The 25,338-nt window shown below is 30.2% G+C and overlaps 1 protein-coding gene across 2 annotated transcripts in view; it reads right to left on the bottom strand.

The window, feature by feature from the left end:
- Positions 1-3,653: 3,653 nt before the first annotated feature.
- The window catches only part of LOC106464366 (polyadenylate-binding protein-interacting protein 1-like), a 50,149-nt gene continuing 28,464 nt past the window's right edge, over positions 3,654-25,338 (bottom strand). The window contains exons 7-11 of one of the 2 annotated variants that reach the window (XM_022392056.1): positions 22,093-22,215; positions 20,620-20,738; positions 9,532-9,643; positions 6,915-7,030; positions 3,654-4,147 (exon numbers count right to left, since the gene is read on the bottom strand). In XM_022392056.1, the coding sequence (XP_022247764.1) occupies positions 4,066-4,147; positions 6,915-7,030; positions 9,532-9,643; positions 20,620-20,738; positions 22,093-22,215 (552 nt within the window). In that variant the 3' untranslated portion in view covers positions 3,654-4,065. The remainder of the gene's footprint in view (positions 4,148-6,914; positions 7,031-9,531; positions 9,644-20,619; positions 20,739-22,092; positions 22,216-25,338) is intronic. The other variant, XM_013924504.2, reaches the window with a different exon arrangement.

The following is a 25,338-nucleotide window of genomic DNA, read 5'->3' as shown; positions in this document are numbered from 1 at the left end:
GATCGGTGAAATTGGGGGCATATCATCTGCTGATGGCGACCCCATAAACCGCAACAAAAAAAAAACAACAACAAAAAACTTCCGTCCAGGGGACTGGTACTCCAGCTAGTTGCTATTAAAGTAATATCCGATTAGTTCAGTTATATTCTGCCTTTTAGATTGGTACATTAACGCGTACATTGATGGTAGGGGGTGTATATCGTTTATTACCATAAAAATAATTATTACTGCTTAAATCAGCTGGTTCTCTTGGCTGACAAAGTTGAAATTTAGATACGTGAAACAAACACGTTAACTACTTTGTGCACTATTCATCTGTGTGATATTAATTTTAATTCTGACGTGTCCTTTAATATCAATTTTTCTCAATAAATACTTTTTTACCGTTATCTATAAATAACTCACTACTACAGCTTCTAATTTCTAAGAAATTTCTATTTTCGAACGTTTCAGTTTTTGTTATATATTGTTACGTATCTGCTTATTTGTTAATTTGTCTATATCTTCAATCTTTCTGCCTATATATCTCTTCGATCGCGATGGTTTTTCTCGCCAGGCTTATATACTAGAAAGAGGGCGCCTCTCAAACACTAGGACATTGGCGGGGTTCCTCGATAAGTCATGATCTTTCTAGAAACACGTCGCGTGACTTCCGCTGTCGTAACAATATTTCATTATTATCGATCTATTTCTGATTTGTACATGTATTTCTTATATATATATATATTTATTTATACTAAATAGTTATCTCTAGTCTAATTGCTCCTTTCCCATATATATTTCATAGATAATTATATACATTTTCTTACTCTTTTTGTTCCCAACTACTTTGTTTGGTTTACATACCTTCTTCTCATATACGTTTCCTTCTTCACTTGCCCCCCCCCCCCCCCCAGTGGCACAGCAGCATGTCTGCGGGCATAAACCGCTAGAAACCAGGTTTCGATACTCGTGGTGGGCAGAGCACAGATAGCCCATTGTGTAGCTTTGTGCTTAATTTTAAACAACAACAACCTTCTTCACTTACTTTGAAAACCTAAGATAATCAATCCATCATAATAAGCTATTTTAACCACATTAACAAGTGTTGTCGGGATAACCTATGTTAGCCACATTACCAAAAATCACTTTAATACCCAACATAATCCATTATGATTCATGTTTTCAGGGTAATCTATGGTAGCCAAGCTACCAAAAATTACTTTAATACTTAAAATAACCTATCATGACACATGTTAGCAGGGTAATCTCTGGCAGCCACATCACATCATCAATGAAATTCATGTTTTAATTTTCTTTCTCTCTCAGTTGAAAAGCACTAAGGATAAAATGTTTGATAATTGTGTATAAATTATTCTTTTGTTCTTATGTGGCCCACAAATATAATTTAATTATCATTAACTGTCCATTATTTTGTTAAAGATCATCCGAGAGATAATTAATCGTTATCTGGCTATGTCTACAGGAATAGGGACATTTAACTATTCAAACAGTTTAACTTTTACATGGATCATCCATAAGGAAGTCTATCCACAATTAGTTCAAGATACAAAATAACCAGCAGCATATTCCAAGATCAATTTATCACAAATATATTACCTATCCCAATGAATGGATTGCGCTTGGGTAATAGGAAAAGGTTATTAAAAAAAAAAAAGACATTAACAGCCAATAATGTTCCAAAAACTTTATTATACAAAACCTGTTATTAATTTTATCACAAACATTTATTCTCACTCACAAAATATTTACTTTTTTTGAAAATTTGTATATATATTTTTTCTTCTTCTTTTAATTCTTGATATATATTACACAGGCCTCCATGGTACAAATGGCCAAAGATCTGGTGTCTAGAATGTTTAAATTTTGTACTTTCTGTAAACCATCTGGCAATATTTCTTTTCTCAGCTTTATTCATATTAAGCAACACACTGTTAAAACAGACACCATTTATATTTTTAATACCCCACTATAAGTAATCTCAATTACACAGTCAAAATATGCATCCAATTAGAAAAACCAAACAAAAAAACTACAATCAGTTGTATGAATCTTTGATGTAATTATCCTCATAAAATTCAAATGAAATTAATCTTTACATTATGCTTTACATAATTTATCGTCAAAAAGGTGCATTTTTTTAGAAACCTACAATGTTTTAAAATCCAAGAAATTGTAGTCTTCATATAGCAATATCACGATCATAAGTGTTAAGAATGAGTACATTTTAAAACGAAATGCTACATATTTCAAGTTGTTGTTTTTTTTATTCACTTTGATTTATATTTTGTTTTTTCAAGAAAACTTTAAAAGATAGGCCTGCAGGGGACTGAACTCCTTCACTTTTATGGAACTAAATTAACACTGTTTTCATATCCTAGCCATTGCATTTACGGCTTAAGCTTAATGACAAATAATCCTACAAATAAAATTTAGTCATGCTTTCAGTTCTATATCTGTATTTATGGTAAAACTATCTGCTACTGTCCCTAATTTTGTATTACTGACAAAAGAGATGGCAATTAATCGGGTGCACTCTACCAATAATGCCAAGGAATTGAGTTCACTCTTACAATGCATCCACAGCTTAAGTGTGGGGATTATTTTATGGTGTTGAACAGATTCAAGTCCCACTCACCAGAGCTTTACCACAGTGCCAATCAAACCCTCTTTCAGCTTAGCTTGCACCATTTTGTAGGAAACATTTTTATCACTGATTAGGGTAAAAAAAACTTTTATCATGCAATTATAATGAAGTTTAGTACAGTTTTGGTATTAATAAGCATCCAAACTTAAATGGTTTTGCTTAATGATTTAAAAGTGAAGAATAATATAATATATCTTTAATCGTGCTATTTACAAAACACCAGAATTAATGTTCATGTTTTTCTACTTTGGTAAGAAACATGTGGTGCTGTTCTACAAAAAACAATTCATAAGGTAAACAGAATTTATTATTAACTACAAAGATATCTCTATTAAAACTTAATCAACCAAAACATTTCTGGGAAGATTTTACAAAATGGCAAGAAAAAAATTGTGTGAGTGTTAACTGTTTCTGTACTTCAATTGCTAAGAAACAGACATGTATCAAGTAACTGAAACAAAATATATCCTTAGTCAGAACCATCAGAACTGGTGCCATAGTTTATTGTCAATATATTTTCTCTCCTTCCCCCCCTCTCTCTCTGTCTATATATATGCATGTATGTATTAAGCTTTCAACATAAACAACCAATAAATAATTATGCATGTCTGGTTGAAATATATATTACAAAGTTAGTGTTTGATCTTTCTTTGGTATTACTTTTACAGCCAATCAAAGCTGGAAACCAAAGATCAGAGTAAAAGAATGGATTCAGGTATTATTAGATATTTAATACAAATACAGCTTAGGAGATACCACCCCACAATATCAATGAAGATGATTTATCAAAAATGGAGAAAAAAATTACACTAAAACTTTACGATTGGATAATTTAATGTAATAACAAGTCTACAAAAAAACTAAATTTTGCTAAAACAATTTTTGAAAAAAAAACTACTAAAAAAAGTATTTTACCTGTTGTTGTTTTTATCTTGTATGTAAACTAAGTGGAGTTTGAAATTATGAATAAAAAATTCAGGTTACTGCTGACGATACAAATATAAATTTTCAGTTCAATAAGTGTTACAAAAATATTCTAAATGGGCCAAGATATATTTATACCATAAGTTTGTTTACAAAAAAAGATATTTTAAAGTATTACAGGATAGATATGTGATAGGGTGGACCTTTAAAATACATGTGACAAAATGCAGTTTCTTAGAACAAAGCATACTTCTTTAATATCTATGAAGATATATCATTATATTGAATTACAATGTTTGTTTGGTATATTAATCAAACAAAAAACGTCCATTTGCTTTATGAAATACTACTGAAACTGATCAAAAAAAATTATCATTAATTTATAATTTTACCATTTTTAATTTATCTTACAATTAACTTCATAAATCAGCCACAAAACATATTGTTAGCCTAATAATAATTGATATAAAAATTTCTTTTGACACATCATCAAGTTACTGTCCCGTTTCTAGCAAAAACTCTTCAAATGCTGCTTCCATTTCATCATCCATATTTTCAGCTTCCGGATCTTCACCCCTAATGAACAAAGGCATAATAAAAATAATTAATTAATGGGGTTTGAGAAGAAACCTTTGTTTTAAGGCACAAATTTATGAGTTACATAGTTATGATATATTTTTGTATAAGCATCTTATTCATGTACATATCAGTAAATGATAATGTAGTTCGTAGTTCTATTCAAAAATACTTTAATTTTATAAAACAGAAGATGCTGTTACAATATGAACTCAAACAAACTTAGATATTCTAATCCATCAATGCTGCTGTAAACAAATTATTATCAAACAAACTACACTAGGTCATTTCATAACCTAGCAGCATAGTTTTCTGTTTGAAAAATAGGGCACCCTGTTCTGTGAAGGTAGTAGTTTCGTATGGTGTTTCTCACACTCCAAATTCTGTTGGAGGTGAGTATCCGGAGAGTAGGACTTACGTCCTAGTTCGGACACCGGGTGAGCATGTTTCGGTATGACGGGGATTCGAACCCACGACCCTCAGATTGCAAGTCGAGTGCCCTAACCACCTGGCCATGCCAAGCCTGTTCTTTGAAGGTGAAACAAGGTATACGTGGTAAGTAAGATATAAGTAGGAGATGACTTTGTTCTATAAATATGAAACAAGATATACATGTTGAGGTAAAACATAAATAACTTTGTTCTATAAATATGACCCAACATATAGATGGTAAGATAAAAGAGGCAGATGACATGCTATAAATATGAAAATGTATACAGAAGTAGAAAGTGACAAGCTGTGAGATTAAGACTTATTTATAATTTTGTATGTAAATGTAGACACACTCACAAATATACACACACAAACAATAAATTAATATTTCATGTTTTATGAGGTAAAGTTTTGGAAAACAGTTTACTTCAAGTTTATTTTATTATTCCACAAAAAAAAATCAGAATTTTTTTCAAATGAAACTCATTCTGTTGAAAGGCTGGTAATAAGAAAACATTCTGAAGTAAAATTGAACCATTCAAATCTGAGTAGGCATAAAATAAATAAATATGTATACATCAATTCAAGAATGTGGGAACTTTTCAATTATAATTCCTTGATGTCATAGAAAAGCTGTAATGAAAATAGTTTCAAATTAAAAAAAGCTGGTTCAAAGAACAAACAGAAGACAGAAATATCACACAACAATGGGATAAGAAAACTTTAGAGATACAAAAGCATTTTTTGGTCACCAGAATAAAAGGTTTAATTACAAATCTCCATCACTCTTAAAGGTCTTATATAGAGATAGCAATGACAAATTAATGTTTCTCAATGAAATGAAAACAAAATTACTTAAAAAAAAGGTTTAACATTTACATTTTCCAATAAAGTAAATGAATTTGACTTATGTAATAATATTCATGACCTTAAAAAAACGTAGGTTAAAATCATTTTTATACGGGACAATTCTTTTCATTTTCTTCTTGTTAAGGCTCTCTCTCTCCTTTTGAATCCCCAAAAGGTAGAAATGATTTTTATATAAACAGATTGAAAACTGATTATAAAGCTAATATTTGACTAGATGAACAGAAAGCCTTGAATTCTTTGAGAAATTCAAAAATTGTTTTTCAAAAAAGTAATAAAAGTGTATCTTTTCTTATGGAAAAATTCCTTTAGTATAATACTGTTTTGGAAAATTTAAGATATAGTAACTTTTATGAAAAATATCTTTACAATTCAATTAGTTTAAAGAGTTAAGAAAAGCTTAATGGTGCTTATACAAAAATATGTTAACGTATTTGCTACAAAATAATTGCAAAATCTGATCGCAAAATTGGTCATTTCTATGTATGACCTAATGTAATGAGTAAAAATATGTTCTTGAAATACAAGCTTGTGAACATTAAAGGTTGAGTGCCCCCCCCCCCCTCCCCAAGATTTTGAGAAGTCTTATAGTCAATGAGTGGAAGAAGTTTACTTAATCTCCAATAAAACCTTTCATCCAGTTAGAATACAGCAATATAAAAGATAATAGGGATTTTATTAATAAACTTCCAAAAGAGGTGAGGCTAATCATTTATTAGTTCCATAAACTACCTAAAATTACTTTCTTTAGTTTAAATGGAATTGTTGGGTTTTTACTCTTTAGGATTATTTTCCATATGCAGTGTTTTTGTACTACTTTTCTTTGTCAGTATAACTATTAACTTACAGTTCTGATGCTATTATACCTATAACAAAATTTTTAAACCTTTTTTAAATTTCTGTTCTTCCTACATTGGTAATTTTTACTTTAAGGGTCTTGTAGTGTGCTTTTAAATTTGAGATGCTTTTTGTTTTTGCCATGTATCAATGTTGCCATGTTGAAACGTTAACAAGATACGAGTGTGAACCAAAATCAAAAAAGCTTGAATCAAAAGTATACTTGCTGAATGGAAAACCCAAAAAAAAATAGAGAAATTTTTTTTTTATCTGTATAAATATAAAATTATTCAATAACAAATTACCTAAAATTATATATGGTAATCATGAAAGTTTGCATTTCTTACAAGCTTCAAGAAGAACCTTTATATTATTATAATTCAAATTGTAATCCAGATGTATATAATATATAAGTATTATTATAACCTTACACTTTCATAACTTCATATCTTTAACATTACTATTTCAAGGTAATATCATTGTTTACAGAACCCCAGTTACCATAAATAAATTTTACTTTACAAGAAGCATGTAATGCTTGAATGTTTATGAGGTGAAAAACTCACATTCTATTTCATTACTGTAAATTTCTTACTTTAGATGTCCTTACTATATAAAATATCAAACGTACACATAAAATCCATTCATTATACTTGAAAAGCCATCGAGGTTGCATGAATTTTGTAACAAGACAACTTCTTCTAAGGAAATTGGCTGTTCATCTGGTCCATAAAATACTGTGCTATACTAGAAAAGACAAATAAAAATAACTGAACATGATCCTCCAAAATCTACAATGTAATGTACACACTAGAAGTTTAAAATAAATAAAAATTATCCAGTATCGCTTAACATGTTACTACAGCGTAATAAAGATTAGCTTTCTGTGAAGTACTATTTCAATCAAAAATATTTTAATTATTATAAAATCACAGCACTATAATAAATTCATAAAATTTTAAAAGGAGCTTATTAGCCCTTCCAGCTTCCAACTATAACTACCCCTCACTACTCACACATTCATCCAATCTTTTCTTGAACTCAGTTATCTTTTCTGCCTCCACCACCCTTGAAGGCAGCTCATTCCAAAAGCTAACCACCCTGTTTGAAAAGTAATGTTGTCTAAACTGCAGATGACTCCTACGCTGCTAAAATTTGAATTTATGACTCCTTGTCCTATTGTTTTCACTGCTAAACTCAAAAAAGTTTGATGGATCTATATTATCAATACCCTCAATAATCTTAAACACCTCAATCAAATTCCCTGTGACCCTTCTCTTCTCCAGAGAATACCAGTTTAGATATTTTAGTCTCTCCTCAGAACAATCCCACCATCCCAGGTATTATCCTAGTGGCTCTTCTCTGAACCTTCTCCAACAATTCAATGTCCTTCCTGAGAAAGGGAGCCCAAAACTGTACACAGTACTCTAAATGAGGCCTTACAAGTGATCTATACAGTGAAACAATAATATCCCTTGTCTTGTATTTGATATTTTTATACATACTACCCAAACTCCTATTAGCCCTACTGCTAGCTATGATACATTGTTTAGATGACTTAAGAGAATTTTCAATCACAACACCAAGATCTTTTTCTTCAACCACAGTACTTAATGTTTTCCCATTTAAATTCTAATACTAATTTGAATTGTGAAAACCTACATGCATCACCTTACATTTTGGATATTTAAACATCATCTGCTACATACTGACCCAATGCATCAAATGATCTAAATCTCAGTGCAAGTTTGCAGCATCTTTGATACAGCTAGCCACCCCAAAAATCTTAATATCATCTGCAAACTTGCAAATTTAAGATGAAAAAAATTATTTCATATTGTTTTAAGCCACATAAAAACTCAGTTAGGATATCTGTTTTGTACAGAAAATACACAAATTCACTCAATTGTTCCACTTTAAGAAGAGTAAAAAATGCTGACTTCTGATAATTCCAGGTTAGCTACAGATTCTTGATACAACTGCTAATTTCCTCCTAAATCATCCATTTCAGCAGTAATATCCTGTTTTATCAATACATTGATATTCATCTGATAATTTTCATGGTCTTGTTGTCTGGTGTTTGTTTAAACCATTTGGCTGACCACCTAATGATCAATGTAATCCATTCCTTTACACAGCAAGAGCAAGTAAACTTGTGTAGGATATCTGACTGCTTATTTTAAGAAAATATATATCTAAAACCAAACATTTTATCCAGTATAAAAAGGTTTTAGAACCAATCTTATATGTATAACTGGATATACTCTATCTACAACATTGGTTAACTTTTTCTCAGCACAAAGAAAATAATAAAAACAGAGTTGTTAGAAATTTGATAAGTAGCAGCTTTGTTAAAAATTTCAAGAGGTAGGTAATTCTTTTTCTTGAAAATAAATTGGTGAAAGTGTATATTAATCAGGCATTTACAAATTCAACTAGTTATAATTTATTGGAAGCAAAAACAAAGATTAGGAATTTTTTTTAACTCAACAAATTTATTACAATTTATACAGTAAATACTGCTTCAAACTTATGAATAAGTTAGTTCTAATGTACTATAAATGTTGAAACCTTTCTACTACCATTCCATACATCATTGTGTGTAAGTTAAAAAAAAGATAGCTATCCTATTTGGAAAAGTATATCCACAGACAGAAATTAGTTGTTTCAAAATCTGATTTAAAATAAAAAATACTGTTTTCTTTGAATGATGGAAATTCCAAGAATAAGCAGCTGTCATTTTCAAATTTACTTGTCCAAAATATTAGTCACAGTACTTAAAATCCACCACTACGTGGATATCCATTCACTTGAAAGATTTGTTTGTAGTTAAGCACAAAGCTACACAATGGGCTATCTGTGCTTTTCTTACCACAGGTATTGAAACCTAGTTTCTAGCATTGTAAGTTCACAGACATACCACTATGCCACTGGGGGCCTCACTTAAAAAAAACACACTAATAAGCATAGAAAATACATTAAGTATGAATGACAGTACAATGTTTATGTTGTATCATATGATACGGTACAGGACAAATAATAGTTAAAAATTTGAAAGCATTAGAAGTTAGCCATGAATTAACAGAGCTAACCTTTTCCCTTTCTCTATTCTTTTTAACATTAATTTCATATGTTCACTTTTACTCTTTACCTCCAGTAAATTTAGGGTTAAGAAAAAGTTACGTTAGTCATTTCACAAAAATTATTCATGGCCTAATTTTGAGAAGAAGTTATGAAAGGGCCCATACCAGATAATTATCTGTTATTAAAGGATCATTTTGCTCTACAGGTGAAGACTCTGTTCTAGCCCAGTCTGAGGCTCTCAACTCCACAATGGACATCAGTAGGTTCTTAGTGTTACTGAAAAATAACCATCATCAAGAATAAAAGATCCACAGTGGTAGTTTTGTAACACTTCATGTATAACTTTTAATTGCTTTCTTTACAATAACAATGTTTCACACATACAACCAGTAAGAATAACAACAGCAAGTTTATGTAACAAATAACACAAAATTATATCTTAAACTTATGTACTTTCATAAGAAACTGTAATAACTGCAGCTGACATGATAGGAGAGGCTATGCACATGGACAATATTGATAGGTTGATGACTAGTGTAGGGGTTTCTTATTCAATGCTATCAGAAAGTTTGCTTATAAGTGAAGTCAAGATGGAGGTGAAGTCCTCTAGCTGATGCTCAGTCAGCAGGTTAGTTACACATTTAAATAAAGGTAGAGATTTGTATTTAAAATAAGGGAATCACAAAGGATTTATTACTTAAAATTGGGAACACTTTTGGTCTGTAATTATATCGATGTGTGCTTCCCCTTTTAGGACAACTTTTAATGTCACATGGGATATTTTCACTCATAAGTACTTGTAGAATTTAAAATAAAAATCAATGATTATGAAAGTTCAGTACAATGTTTCTGTCCTGCACAGGTATGTATTATTAAGCTTATGAGCGAGAACACTCAGTTAATACAGAATAAATTGGCTTTACAATTTGTTGACAATTACCTAGTGCTTTGTATTTTTGGTAGAAGGAATAAGTCACTATTAGTCACTTTATCAAACTTTTTCATCCCAAAATTTTGAAAAAAAGTTATGAAAGCACATACAAGGGTCAGTTTCTGGGATGTTCAATATAGCCATACAGATTAATAAGAATAAGTAAGGTAAATCTGAGTACAATATACAGACGCCTTAAAAACATTGCAGGTTTGGCAGAAGTTTGAGACACCATACATATGTATATTCTCCATCTTTGAAGCTATCATTTATTACACAATACAATGCTTCCATCATTCAACAAGTATTAAATTTATGCTTAAATTCATTTTTTAACAATTAAATATTTTTATTTCCTGAAGGACTAGTGACTGATTATGCAAGTGATGATCTTTTCAGTAAAAGTAATTTATTAAACACATCTGCTACTATACCATAACTAAAATAGCCTAATTCATGCATTTCATTATTTGTCCAAATTCTTAAAAAAAATGCATCCATTTAAGATTGATGATCTTGTTTTACCTTTTACTGAAACAAAGAGCTAAGTCAAGCTCTTTTTTTTTACTACCAAATTTTTGAAATACAAGTTTGGTTCTAAAGCTCACATGTGTTGCATCTTTCTTCCTGTTAAATGTTAGAAACGTACAATGAATATATAATAAGCCTTTTCACAAGATTTATATAAATCATGCAAGTAAATCATCTCTACACTAATAATATCAATATACCAATATTAATGCTATTTTATACAGCTAGACAATGATGTTGCATATATACTATACAGTGACATCGCTAGCACAAATTACCAACAACTTCTGATAAAAGTAAGCTATCTATATAGTTCAGAAGTAAACATTAACCAAGTAAATAACGTAGCTATTTTAGTATATCAGTTTAACCAAGAGTGTGTAACTTTATAAAACAAAGCCTACAAAGAATAGAATGTAATGACTCATCAGGTGGGTACCCTCTCTACTGTTGGAAGTTTTGGCTGTACTCCAAACAATATCAATACTAAGCTAACAATGCAAAATAATCCTCATAATAAAATAAAATAAATAATAAGTAAAATGATAAAATGTTATATGTATATGTTAAACATTTTAACCAATAATGATATTGAATCTTAACATTAAAGAAAGAATGGAATATAACTTTACTTATAACACATATAAACTAATTTGTTTCATGTATTATTAGATTTCCTGTTCCTTGAAAAGCACAACACTAGTATATCAAAAATGTATACCATTTCTCCCATTCATACAGTGTCTTGTAGCCAATGAAAGTTCATTATATTTCTCTGACATTGTAATTCAGACTGGCTTAACATCCAAGACAAATGGCTATCACATGTATTGCTGCTTAGCTATAATTGAGTAACAGGATAGTATAAACGATGAAGCACAAAACTAATGTTCATTTTGGTAAAAATAAATTAAATGAATACTAATGTAATGGATTTAATAGTAAAATTATTAGTATTATAATTAAAAAATCTAATTGAGTGCAGTAAAAAAGTTTCTGAACATATTATGAGCTGTGCACTTTACCCACAATGTTTCTCCATGCTATATGCTGGTAGCTCTTAACCATCACCACCAAAAAATAAAAAACGTTTCCATTTGCATTGGTATTTAACCCAGAACAGTGCTTTATTCAATACCTGCAAAACATTCAAGTCAGAATCCAAAGGTTCAGGCAAATCTGAAGTCAGAAGTACTGACCAGAAGGACAATCAACCAGTCAGCAGCAACCACTGCCTACACAGCTACTCTTAACTGAACAGTGGGATTGGCTAAAATTATGAAGTGAGTTGAGCAACATAATAACCACCACATCACAATTGGCCCTATGCTTAAATTAACATATAAAAACAAATATTTCCCTTTTCAAGGTGGTTTTAAAGAAAGCACAAATCCCCATGCTAGATATGCTGACATCACAATACTACATCTTCTATCCTGCTTAAAGCAAATATCTCAACATCCTTAGAATTATATACCATACATTAATTTGAAATCAAACATTCCTAAAAGTACACCTTCCAAGTATATTTTACACACTCTAATTCAAATCTGATATAGACAGTTGTGGGACAGAAAAAACAAACAAAATAATGTAATTGAATACAAACTATATAGAAAAGTAAAATCTCTAAGAAGGTTATCTAATTTATATATATAACAAAAACAACACAACACCATAAACGTTTGACATTCAGAACACCTTGCACTTTTCCCTTTGCACCTAGGGGAAAAAAATGATAATAAACAGTGGAATTCGAAGTGAATGATCCAAATCACTTCACCTAAAGACAGCTCTTTCATCTTGAATCAATAAAACTTTCCATTCAAAAATAACTATTCTAATCACAGAAAAAAATAATATTGATCAGAAAATGTTATAAATAAGAAACAAAACTATTAAAAATTTCAAGATATTTTTTTTCTTTTATAGATTTGTCTGTAACAGCATTTCCCAAACTGAGAAAAAACTTATGGAACACCAGACACCTGAAATATCAGTGTAGAAGGTATGATTCACATGCAGCGCCCTCTATATTTGTACATTATTCATTTACTTATATAATCTAATTACATATTAATGAATTTTTAAATTTTTATGCCTATAATATATTTTAGGTACAAACCTCTCCACTAAGATATTATGTAGAATAGATATGGTATTTTCTATAATTCTTCTTCAATGAGAAATAGATATTATCTAATTATAATACATAGGAAAATATTTCATAATAAGTTATGATCGTACAAAAAGTGTTAATTATTTTATTAAAATTTAAAATCATGATTTTCTCACTGAGCATCTATAAATCTCGGATGGAACACCAGAGTTCAGCGGAACAAAGTTTGGAAAATGCTGGTCTATAACATCAAAATTATAATAATGTGAAAATCATACTAACATGGTAAAAAGAACAATAAAGTTTGTTTATTGTTAAGCACAAAGCAGGTCTTTTTTGTGAAATAAACTACATGCGTGTGTGATCGCACAAGTACTTAGAATGATGCATTATAAAAGAGAAATAACAAGAAAAGATTTAGTGTTTAACGTTATGAATATTTGCATTATAATAGAAAGAGTCAGCAGTTGTATAAAAAGTATAAAATAAAGAAACTAAACAATACTACAATAGGTTTATTTTAAATTTGATTTTCTTCTTCACTTTTTACTGGATACACCTCAGAATCATCACATACATTCATTTCTAAAGTCTTGTATCCAATAATTTCAGATTTCCTGTAACCTTGCAACGTCTCAATTCAATTCTATTGCTTTTGGCTGTCATCTTTTTTGCTCCTTCATGAACAACCACAGTGAATTAAAAAATCTTTTACTATGCCATTTCATTGATAACACATTTTTGCTTTTTTCAGGAGTATTTAACATTTTAATGTGACATAACTATGGCCATTCACAGGTACAACAAACAGTATGCATAATTAGATTTGCAGATGTGAATATGCACATTCACAAAAAACACATGTCAAACAAAAAGGACTGACACACCTATATAATGGGCTATCTGTGCTGTACTCACTATGGGTATGAAAACCCAATTTTTAGCATTATAAGCCCTCAGACTTTGAGCCACCAGAGGGGGACTACTTTCAATGCATAGTAGATTATGAGAACTGTCTTAGAAAAGTATAAAAATATGTTTTTATCTTAGATATCATTATAAATATACTTAGCTTGTAAGAATATGTTATTACCACATTATGTAATACCACTTTTTATTTAATTTTACACAAGTAAAATTTATTATTTCCTGTAATTATAGTTCATGTAAAAGCGTGTTTCATGCTTAAATCACTGCACTACATAAAGATATAAAAACATTATGAATAACAAACAGAAAAATATAATACAATAATACAAGAGTATTCTGAAAATACAGTATAATATCAAGCATACAAAAGAATGGGTTTGGTAATAATACCATTTTCAGTAAACACCCACAAAGCAATTGAACAAAATAACTTTAAATAAATATCAACTGAGTAAGTGCGAGATTTCCATAAAGTCTGTACAAATGTAGAATAATAACACTTACTATTTGTCAGATGGTGCAGACTGTTGAAAATAAGAACCACTGAGCAAAAGTACAAGAAAGTATGTTATGTTAACCACACTACATCTGCCATATCTAGTGCCAGTAAGGCCTTTAGCCTAATACCAGGGCTCCTTACAGTTTTGCAATTAAGAGTTATTTGTTAATAGATTAATACACAACACCTCCTACAAGAAGAAAGAAAGTAAAAATAGGCCCAACCTACTGTCTTAACTTTTTCAACAACTGCACTATTCTAACATGATGTTAATTTTCCTATTATATTTTACATTGCTTTTCCTTTTAAAATTAACTTTTGAATTGCTCTAGATTTCATAGACCTCTTCTAAAGGTTGCCATTTTTTCATTTTGCACAAAAAAAAATTGGCAAATGAATTGCTAATTTGCAGAAATAAAAATATGAACTTTTTTCATGATGATCAAAAAAATCACAGAATAATAATTCTAAAATATTTTACAGTTAAAATTGTTTAAGTAGTTAGAATTAATATATAAAATCGCCTTTAAAATCTGTGATAAAAATATATGAAAATCTAAAAGGAATACTGTCTTCAGGTACAATATCTTACATGTAAGTTGTGCTTTGTTCATCCTAAACTGTTGTATATGAGAATGTATCACATTATAAGCAGTAAAAAGCCTGTGACAATCTGGTTTCTCCCTACAAATTTACACAAGGCTAATGTACCAAAAAATACTGAATTATTTTTTATGAAAACAAACATATTTCTTTTGACTTTTCAAACAACAAATGTTTATATGCAGTTAATGAATTTTATTACCCTAAATACATCATCAGTAAAATATTTTTAAAAAATGACTAGTTTCAGTTATAAAACCTACATCATGTGTAAGTTAGCTGAATAAGTCTTTCATTGTTGAAAATATTTATTTTTCAAAACTCATGCAAAAATTAATCCATATTTCACAAACAATACTGATGTTTTAAAAAAAATGTCAAGTTTAATAGACCAAACAAATAAAAACACTGGCATCTAATATTTCTTTGATATTATATAGAAATTTTTTATTAACTTGTGAAAGAAATGGAAGAGGTTCAGGCCCCTCCCAAGATATATGTCTACTTACATAACATTATATAATGAATACAGTTATTATTTTTGAAAAAGAATAAGTGGAAATAGTGGGGTGATGGCTTTGTCCCTCCTGACCTCCTCCCCTAAATCCACACCTGCTTCTCCAACATTAAAGAATATAGTTATTAAATCTGGAAAAAAAAGGGGGAAGTGAGAGGTCCAAACCCTCTCTCTAGATCTGCACCTGCTTCTCTAATATTAAAAACTTGTTATTCATTTCTGAAAAAAAGAAAAAATGGGTGGGGGCACACTCCTTTGGACCCCTCTCCTAGATCTGTGCCTGCTTATACAACATTAAACGATGCAGTTACACAATTATAAGTTAGAAACATAAGGTAAACAAAAAGAGTAAATTTATACTTTATTTAACACTTAAGTAGAACCCAGTGCCAAATTTCTGGCTACCAGTCAGTTGCCTTCCCTCTAGTCTGCAATTAAAGATTAGTATCATTGGCAAATAGTCTTAGTAGCTTCACAATAACAAAGACAGGATAAGCAAACTTAGTGGCAATGGAATCAAAACAAAAACCCTCAAATCATCTTCCCTACAACTTCTCATTATGTAGCTTTGTGCTTAACATAATGACAATATTTCTATTACTTGGATAGCTTGAATAATCAATATCAGTAAATAATTGGAAACTAATTTTGATTACTTCATTATTTTCATGACAATCACTTTAATTATTATTTTGACTCATCATTTGTTGGAATAATCAAAAACACTAATTTCAACGAGTTGTTTTTGTGACATTAATCAACTAATTGCAATTTGATTAATTGAATAGTTTGTGAGACACTAACCAATGTGATCCCCACTCATAGCTAATCAAGTATACTGATTAATCAACCAATTTGCCTAGCTCTAGGACCATCATGCTGGGTGGGAGATGAAAGACAAACAAAAACTGTATTAATAAATACCTAAACTTTCAGATACAATGACAGTAAATTTTCAAATGAAAAAAAAAGTCAGAAATAGTGCTTAATCTTCAATATCTTCAACATGGACAAACACCACTTTTTAAGAAAACCAAATGCTTTCAATAGTAATAACTAACTTTTTAAATACTTTTACATTCTTAAGTACTTTTTTGGCTTATTGGGATTCACACAAACATAACATTAACCATAAAGCCTACAGTTTCTAAAACAAAAACTAACATTTTGAAAGTAACAAACCTCTAAAGAAATTTGAAGCAATCAATCCATATCACAGAACCAGGTAAAACCTTTTTTTTATAAATGTAAGTGATATCAAAACTAAATCTTTTGAAAACTAAATTATCATATTATCATATGCACAGCAATCGATGTTGCACATGGTTTCTAGATATAAATTCATTATAAAGGCCTTCTTGTAACAAAGTTCAAAACTCAAGGAGACTTCCACACATTTAATTCTAACTAAAAAATGGAACTAAGGCATTAGAATTAAAATCATACAATAATTTTGCCAGTGCTTAATCCTACTATCTTGTTAACTATTATATATATCTATTGTATAAATGTTTTTGATCAGTAAGTTGTAATACTAAAAATGTTGTAAACACCTTGTGTTTACAGGATTTCATGATTATTGTTGTTTTTTCTTAGCACAAAGATACACAATGGACTATATGCAATCTGTCTACCACATGGAACTGAACCCCAAATTTATTAGATATAAGCCTGTAAATTTACATGTGACTCACCTGCAGGGTAATTTCACAATTATATGTTATGACATTACTTCAAATAAAGTTCTTTTAAATACTACTAACAACTTATTTTAACAGAATTCCTTATTATCTATGATGACACCTACTATATACACAGTGTCTACACAAAAATATATTCTATACTCTGTTTTTGTAGTAAAAGATTCAAATCAATCAAGCTTCTATATAAATATAATAGTACTGTCTATTGTATGTCTATGTAATTACTCTGCAGGGTGTGGTTGGACCTTCAGCAAATTTGGTATGGAGGTTCATTGGGTCCATGGGGAGATACATCCAAATTTTCAGTTTTGTACTTTACATTTTGTGGTTTTTACCACTACTTCACCCCCTGTTGATGGATCTTCACCAAATTTGGAATGAAGGTTTGTTGGGTCCATGCGAAGATACATGCAAAATTGTGGTTTTACATTTTGTGTTTTGCAGTTTTTTACAATTACATGTAAGAGAAGCAAATTTCATGCTCTAAGACAACCTTTCATTAATCACGAATCTACATAATTTCTGTCCATGGGACAGGTACTCCAGCTAGTCTATATAAATATAATAGTGTCGTATGTTGTATGTCCATGTAACTACTTCGCAGGGTGTTAATGGATCTTCTCCAATACTTGTATGGAGGTTTATTAGGTTCATTCGGGGAGTATCTACAAATTTTCAGTTTTGCATTTTGTGGTTTTTATGGCCATTTTTGCCTATCCGACACGCAAAGTAATTTTCATTTTAAGATTAAAAATACTTTTATGTATCACAAAATTTTAACATTTCACATGCGAACTCTTTATAATGTCTGGATAGTTATCAAACATTTCTTAAGAAATACAACTTTATATTTTATTTGTTATTTTCACTAACAAATCTCTGTATGTGTTCAGTACAATTGACCGATCTTGTAACCACCATAAAAAATGAAGGAACAAATATAAATCATGCTTCTTTCATTCTAGAATGACAACAAATTATAACACGAAAACATAAATGTTTAGAGTAAATAGCTTAAATCTGATAACATTATACATTTATTATTTTTATTATATTGACCTTTTAGCTGTGCCTGGCGAACAATACAGAAGTTACAATGACACAGCACCCATGCTCTAATGTTATCATTTCCAATAATATAAAACTGACCTTTAGTCTTTACAAAGTGACCTGTCTTGGCTGTGTTTTAGTAGACTAGTATTTTGTAAAATGCAGTCAGACTTCCATTATTATACATTATATATGTATATATATTATTACTATTTAGAAATAAGTTCCTAAACTTATTTTTTTTAAAACATAGAACAGTAAATAAAGAAGTAAAGCAAACAATTATCTCTTCTAGTTTCCACCTTTGTACTCGGTTGCTGCTTGATGTAGGTTGCTAAGCCTTTTAAAATTTTGCACATGGAGGAAATGAAACAAAATAATAAATTACTATATGGATACCAAAGAATTCCACTATAATTTATCAATCTTAGTAACTAAGCTTTAATTGGGTCTAAAAAAATATGAAATTTCAAGCAGACTAAAGACACAACCTACCTCCTTGAAATCTTGGTTCGAAAGAACGAGGTTATGTCCTGACACATTAAAATGGCTGAGAAAGCCACTTGGGGGACATTCCGAGCTTTTGATTGGTTATTCTTATGTCATATATTGAAGTAAGTGTATATAAGGGACCGTTTCCAAAAATGGAAAGAGGTGAGCGGGGCCACTGTGTTTGATTCAGTACATGAGTGATATCTCAGCAAATAGAAAAGATATGATGTTCTTGTTTTATATTCTGGCTTGTTAATATTGGTAATTTGAGTTCCTAATTCATATGAAACTGTAAACGTAGTATTTTGACTTTATAAACATCTAATTTGAATCATTGCTGCATTCAAGTACCATGTGACACACAAAAATCAATGTTTAACTATGGTTTTTTTAATTAAGAAATTAAATAATGTATACAACTAAAATTTGAATTACAATCTACAGTTTGATACCAAACTTATTGACATAAGTTCATGAAATAGCAGTTCAATAAAATTTTGAATGTGAGTCAACAAACTTGATGATATGGCCTTTGACCTGTCTGGAGAGGGTTAATAAAACAATCCACTCTTTCAAACTTTTACCAAAATATGTATTTTGTACATTATAGCAGCATTTTTTCAGCAAAACAAAATATAAAATACTCTAAGTCAATTCTAATGAATAATACAGATTCTTAAGTTTTACAAGACAGTAGGGTATAGTGTGTTATCACTAACACTGATTATTTATACATGGAGGTATTTCTAGAGAAAAAAAAAAGTTATCTGTACTTCTGGTATAATTGGTAAGTTACATTGCAGTAATCTATATATATAACACATGCCATGTTAATAATTGGTCAATGTAACATTTACTTTTCTTAATCAAATGTGTGTGTGGGGTTGGTCCAGTGGACTGCACCCCCATTGGAGAAGAAATGCTGACTATAATTACAAATTTGGGACATGCATCTACAAAAAAATATGGGAAGCTTTGAGTAAAATGTAAAAGTCTGTTGTACACAAAAATTATGTGTCACAAAAGTATTTGTTTTCAGAATATGTCTGCGAATTGACAATGTTAGTTTGATTCACACTCTGACAAGTCAGAGTGAAAGGTGATGTTCATGCAAAGAAAAAAAAAGTCACTTCTGTTCATTCTACAATTTTCATATTGCATTTGCATAACCTCTATAACCTCCAAAATTCACATCTACAGTTTTTTTCAGTATCCTGGTATACTGTATCCGGTATTCTCCTCCACCAGAACTGTTGCTGAGTCAGCAATGAAGGCTAAAATAAACAGTTGATAACTCAGACATAATACCAGGATGAATGGTATACTGTAAAAGGTCATGACATGTGCACTTTGATATCCACCTGTGTATATTGTGTGTCACTTAAAATTCATAGTACTCGTTTTACTTGATCAATATAAGACACATACTTCTGTGGCTAAACTTATTTGGCTTCCATATACTGTGAATGTTATTCACATTAAAATAAAAAGGATGCAACATTTGTCCTATACAATTAATTAATCAAATTAATTGGATGTTGATTCAATAATCTAAATATAGAAAAAAAGAAAAGAAATTTGTCCTTATGTTCAAATTACTTTGTATGTCATGTGCAACAGTGTGGTTTGAAACAGTAGGATGAAGAAAAAAACAATTTTTCTATTTCCAAACCATGTTAAAATGCTACATATGTTACTAATTACCTACAAAAACATGTACTTTTCTGATTAAGTTTATGGAAAAGTAGTCATACTGAGTTGCAATGTACATTTTCTGGGACACACCTAGTTCAAGAATACTTTAATTACTAAACTATAATCAGAAAAGCAACTACATAACACACAGTAGAAGTGTCTTTAGCATTTATTATAGTCACCTTCTAATATCAGAGTTGTCTGCAATGTCTTTGATAATCATAAATATTTTATCCATCTCTGCAGCTACATTTCCTTCAGTCATTTGTCGTTCGTAATCTTCAAGAGTTGCACCTGTAAACTGACACAAGCAATAATGATAATTAATCCCTGGTGTACTATAGCTGTAACTAGTTGAAATGCTTCACTTGAATAATCAGTTGTTTCCAGTATTACATAATTCTATTCAAGAACAATTTAAAAAAAATAGTCTCTACTGAAAGTGAAGCAAAAATTTGGTTACTTTTACCTTATGTAAATAGAGTATCAAATTCCAATACATTCAGGCATTTATCTGGTTCACAAAAGAGATGGGAGATTAATGGAATTTGCTAAGCAATTAATGAGCCTGATAAATGATATTCAACTAATTATTTATCCTCAAATGAGACTTTGACAGTTGGAATAATCAAAAACAGTAATAACTGGAAACATTTTGATTATTTTCAAGAATCATTATACTAATCAAGTTGCACAACTTTGAATTAACATAAAATAATAATAAAAAATCATAATAGCAATACTTTGATTACAAATTTTTTGGAATAATCAAAAACATTAATAATCACAAACACTAATTTTGATTATTTGATTATGTTTTTGTGACACTAATCAAATAAGTCATAATTTTCAATAATGAAGTTAATCACCCAACTCTAGCTCACAGGTTAGGCATGAAAAATACAGTTGTAAATACTAAGAGTTTAACAACTTTATTATCTAATCAAATCTAATGTACAATAATTTCAACACTATTTAAAATATTTAAGCTAATGATGCCAAATAGAGAAATATTTAAAGGAGAGATTTACATTTTTTTGTATCTAAGAAGTAGATGGGAGAAATAAAAGAGAAAATGTTTCATATTAAATAAGCAATACCTCACTTCTATAAAATGATCACATCTAACATGAGTGACGAAAAACGTTTAAAAGCTGGTAAACATGCACATAATACATATAACAAGTTACCAAATTTTCAAACTTGACTGACACACACTTCTGATATAGCAACGCTCCGATACTTGGCCAACACATTTCACATACAGCAACACTCCGATACTTGGCCAACACATTTCACATACAGCAACACTCCGATAATTGGCCAACGCATTTCACATACAGCAACACTACAATACTTGGCCAACACATTTCACATACAGCAACACTCCAATACTTGGCCAACACATTTCACATACAGCAACACTCCGATACTTGGCCAACACATTTCACATACAGCAACACTCCGATACTTGGCCAACACATTTCACATACAGCAACACTCCGATAATTGGCCAACACATTTCACATACAGCAACACTCCGATACTTGGCCAACACATTTCACATACAGCAACACTCCGATACTTGGCCAACACATTTCACATACAGCAACACTCCGATACTTGGCCAACACATTTCACATACAGCAACATACCTTTAACACTTTACAAACACATCTCAAATTATTTTCAGTAGGATGATTCAGAAGTGTAATGAGTAACTCAGTAAGTTTCTTCCCAAGGATCCATAACTTCTCTTTCACTTCTCCAACGACAACCTACAATTAAGCAATTAGACCCATAAGAAAAACAATTAGTTATTAAATGGCATTAAAGTACATCGAAAGAAACTCTTACAATCATGTTAGTAAACAAATTATATTAAAACTACTTGTCACAACTTTATAAATTTAAAGATGAAACAATGCTTTTGATTAATTATACTACTCAAATATGTCTACAACAACAGAGAAATTTTAAGCCCAAGTTACATCTAGAAGATTTAGAATGAAAAAGAAGTTATGAAGATACAGAGAAATCTTATCAATCCAGATAAAGTTTTGAATATAAAAGTATTATTTGGGAGTAACAAAAGAAAAATTAGTGATTGGTTTAAACAGTAAGAAGAAAAAGAAACTTAAATTGTCTGTTCATTACAGGAATGACTCAAAATTCATTAAAAACTATAAATTAAATTAAAATTTGATAGTTTTTACATGTAGTTACACTAGTTTAGTTCAAGTTTACACAAAATAACATATGCATTAATTAATCTCATATATCCTTTGTTTAATGAAAAACTGAATCACCCACTGACACAGTTATGGTTTTCTTACAACTTATTTTACCTTTAAATACATCGTATTTGCTTCTTTTAGTTACCTTTTAGGCTTAATTATACAGAAATTTATCCTGCTTTAGTTTTTGTTAAAATATGTATTGAATTTTTTTCCTTTTTTTGCAACATGACTATTTATCTGCAATTTTTAGTACAATCTGTTAGAGCTAGGAGGCCCATAATAATGATAACCTAGAATTATACCAGAATAAAAATTATTTTTTTTTCTAAAAAATTTATTATAAATACTAGAAAAGATTTTATTTTTAAAATGACACTTGTAACATTTTGGATCTTTTCATTTATAAAAATATTGAAAGTATATCAAAATACAAATTATGTAACACTGTTACTTCAAATATATATATATTAGTTTTTAAAAGATATAAAATTATAACTTATTCTAAAAGCTTTACTGTGACTCAGCTGTCCAAAAGAGAAATAAACTGATTCTTTTTCATGCAAAGGTATTTTTAAAACAACTGCTTTTAAAGTTTTTAAATCATATTTCCCAGTCTGATAGACATAACTGCTCAGTTGAAAGCTCTTTACATGCCTATTGACCATAATGTTTAATATAATGAACATGTCTGGTTGTTACTTTGAGCAAAAATATTACCTTATTTTCTTCAGATATCAAAATACAACTACTTTCCACAAATATTGGGAAATTAACATTAACTTCTGATCAAAGTAATCTACCTACATAGTTATAAAAGCCCACTAAATGAATCTGAAACTGTAACCAGAGCCGATTTTACGGTAGAGCAGCAGCCTAAGGCCCCTCATTATTTGGGGCCTCCATAGATATGTTTTATGATTGATTCTTAAAGATGAAGCTGCAAAATCCCAAAAACAACAACTTTAAGGAAGTTAGAAAGAGTACTGTTAGGGCTAAAAGTAGTGAATTTAGTTATAATGAGCCTATTCTGTCAAGCAACAAATTTCAGCCGTTGGCTTCTGCAGATGGGGAACTATTGGATGGAAGGAAAATAAAAGGATCAGAGAAGGATGTGGATGATAAGGAGGTAATAGTTATAGGTGATTCCTTGATAAGGCATGTGGATAGAATAGTCTGTAGGGTAAATAGGGAGAAAAGAATCAGACTATGCTACCCAGGGGCACAATTGGAAGATATAACTGACAGTGCAAGAGATATAACAAAGGGGACAAGCAGAGATGCAGTTTTTGTAGTGCATGTAGGGACTAATGATGTAGGGAAAGGTAGGTCAGAGGAGCTAATTAATAAGTATAAGGGGATGATAAAGGCACTTAAAGAAAATGGGCATAACTTAATTTTGTTAAGGATACTGCCCAGAAGTAAATGTGGGGATGAGTATAGAAGCAGTTATAAGGATAGGCTTAATTGTTACTACTGTAATGCTAGAAGTATAAAAAATAAAACAGATGACCTTAGAGCACTGGTAGGAATGGAGGATTTTGATATAATGGGAACAACTGAAACATGGTTAAACATAGATGATTTTGATGACAGAAATTTCTTTGAAATACAGGGTTACAGGGTATTTAATTGGGATAGAGTATTAAACACGGGGGGGGGGGGCTTTATATGTAAAATGTGAGTTACATCCTGCTGAAGTTGAGGATATCAACGATAATAGAAAAGAGATTGAATCCAGTTGGGTTTCTATTAGTGGGTATAAAGGGAAAAGGCTTTTAGTGGGAATTTGTTACAGACAACCAATTGATACTGATGAAATTAGTGAGAAACTTTACAATGAGATTAAGATTTCAGCTATTAGTGAAATCATAATTGTGGGTGATTTTAATTTCAGGGATATAAACTGGAAAATGCTACAGTCAAACCATGAGGGGGAAAAGGTTTTTGGAAACTGTTCAGGATGGTTTTCTTAATCAGTTAGTCAAGGAACCAACTAGAAACAATGTCATTTTACACTTATTGTTAACTTCAATTACAAAAATGATTGAGAGGGTTGAAATTGGGGAACATCTGGGTGCAAGTGATCATTGCTCTATTAGGTTCAATGGTTTGCTGCATATGGAGATAAGGAATAATGATATTTTAATTATAAATTTCAGAAAAGCAAATTTGGAGTGGATGTGACAAGAATTATCTGTTGTGAATTTGGCAGCTGAGTTATTTGGAGACACTGATCAGATGTGGAATATTTTTAAAGATAAATTTTTAAATATTCAAGGTAAACATATTGCTTATAGAAAAAAAAAGGGTAACTGCAAGTAAAAAAACCAGGTTGGCTCACAAAGAGTTTAAGAGATAAAATTTAAAAAAGCATCATAAATTTAAGAAATTTAAATTGACTGGTATGACAGGAGATTTAGAAGATTATAGAAGATCAAGAAAGTTGGTGAAACAGGAAATTAGGACATCTAAAAGGATGTATGAGAAAATTTTTGCTGAAAATGTAAAAATTAACAGTAAGAATTTCTTTACATACATTAAAGGTAAACAAAATGTTAGGACCGACCTCATAATCATTTTGTGCTTGTAATAGTTTTCATGCTATAACTTTCATGCTAAGCATAAATTATGCCTCTTTTCATTCTAGAATGAACACAAGTT

This window comes from Limulus polyphemus, unplaced genomic scaffold, assembly GCF_000517525.1.
Source record: "Limulus polyphemus unplaced genomic scaffold, Limulus_polyphemus-2.1.2 Scaffold1630, whole genome shotgun sequence".
Taxonomy (NCBI): Eukaryota; Metazoa; Arthropoda; class Merostomata; order Xiphosura; family Limulidae; genus Limulus; species Limulus polyphemus.
This window is presented reverse-complemented; position numbering and strand designations above follow the sequence as displayed.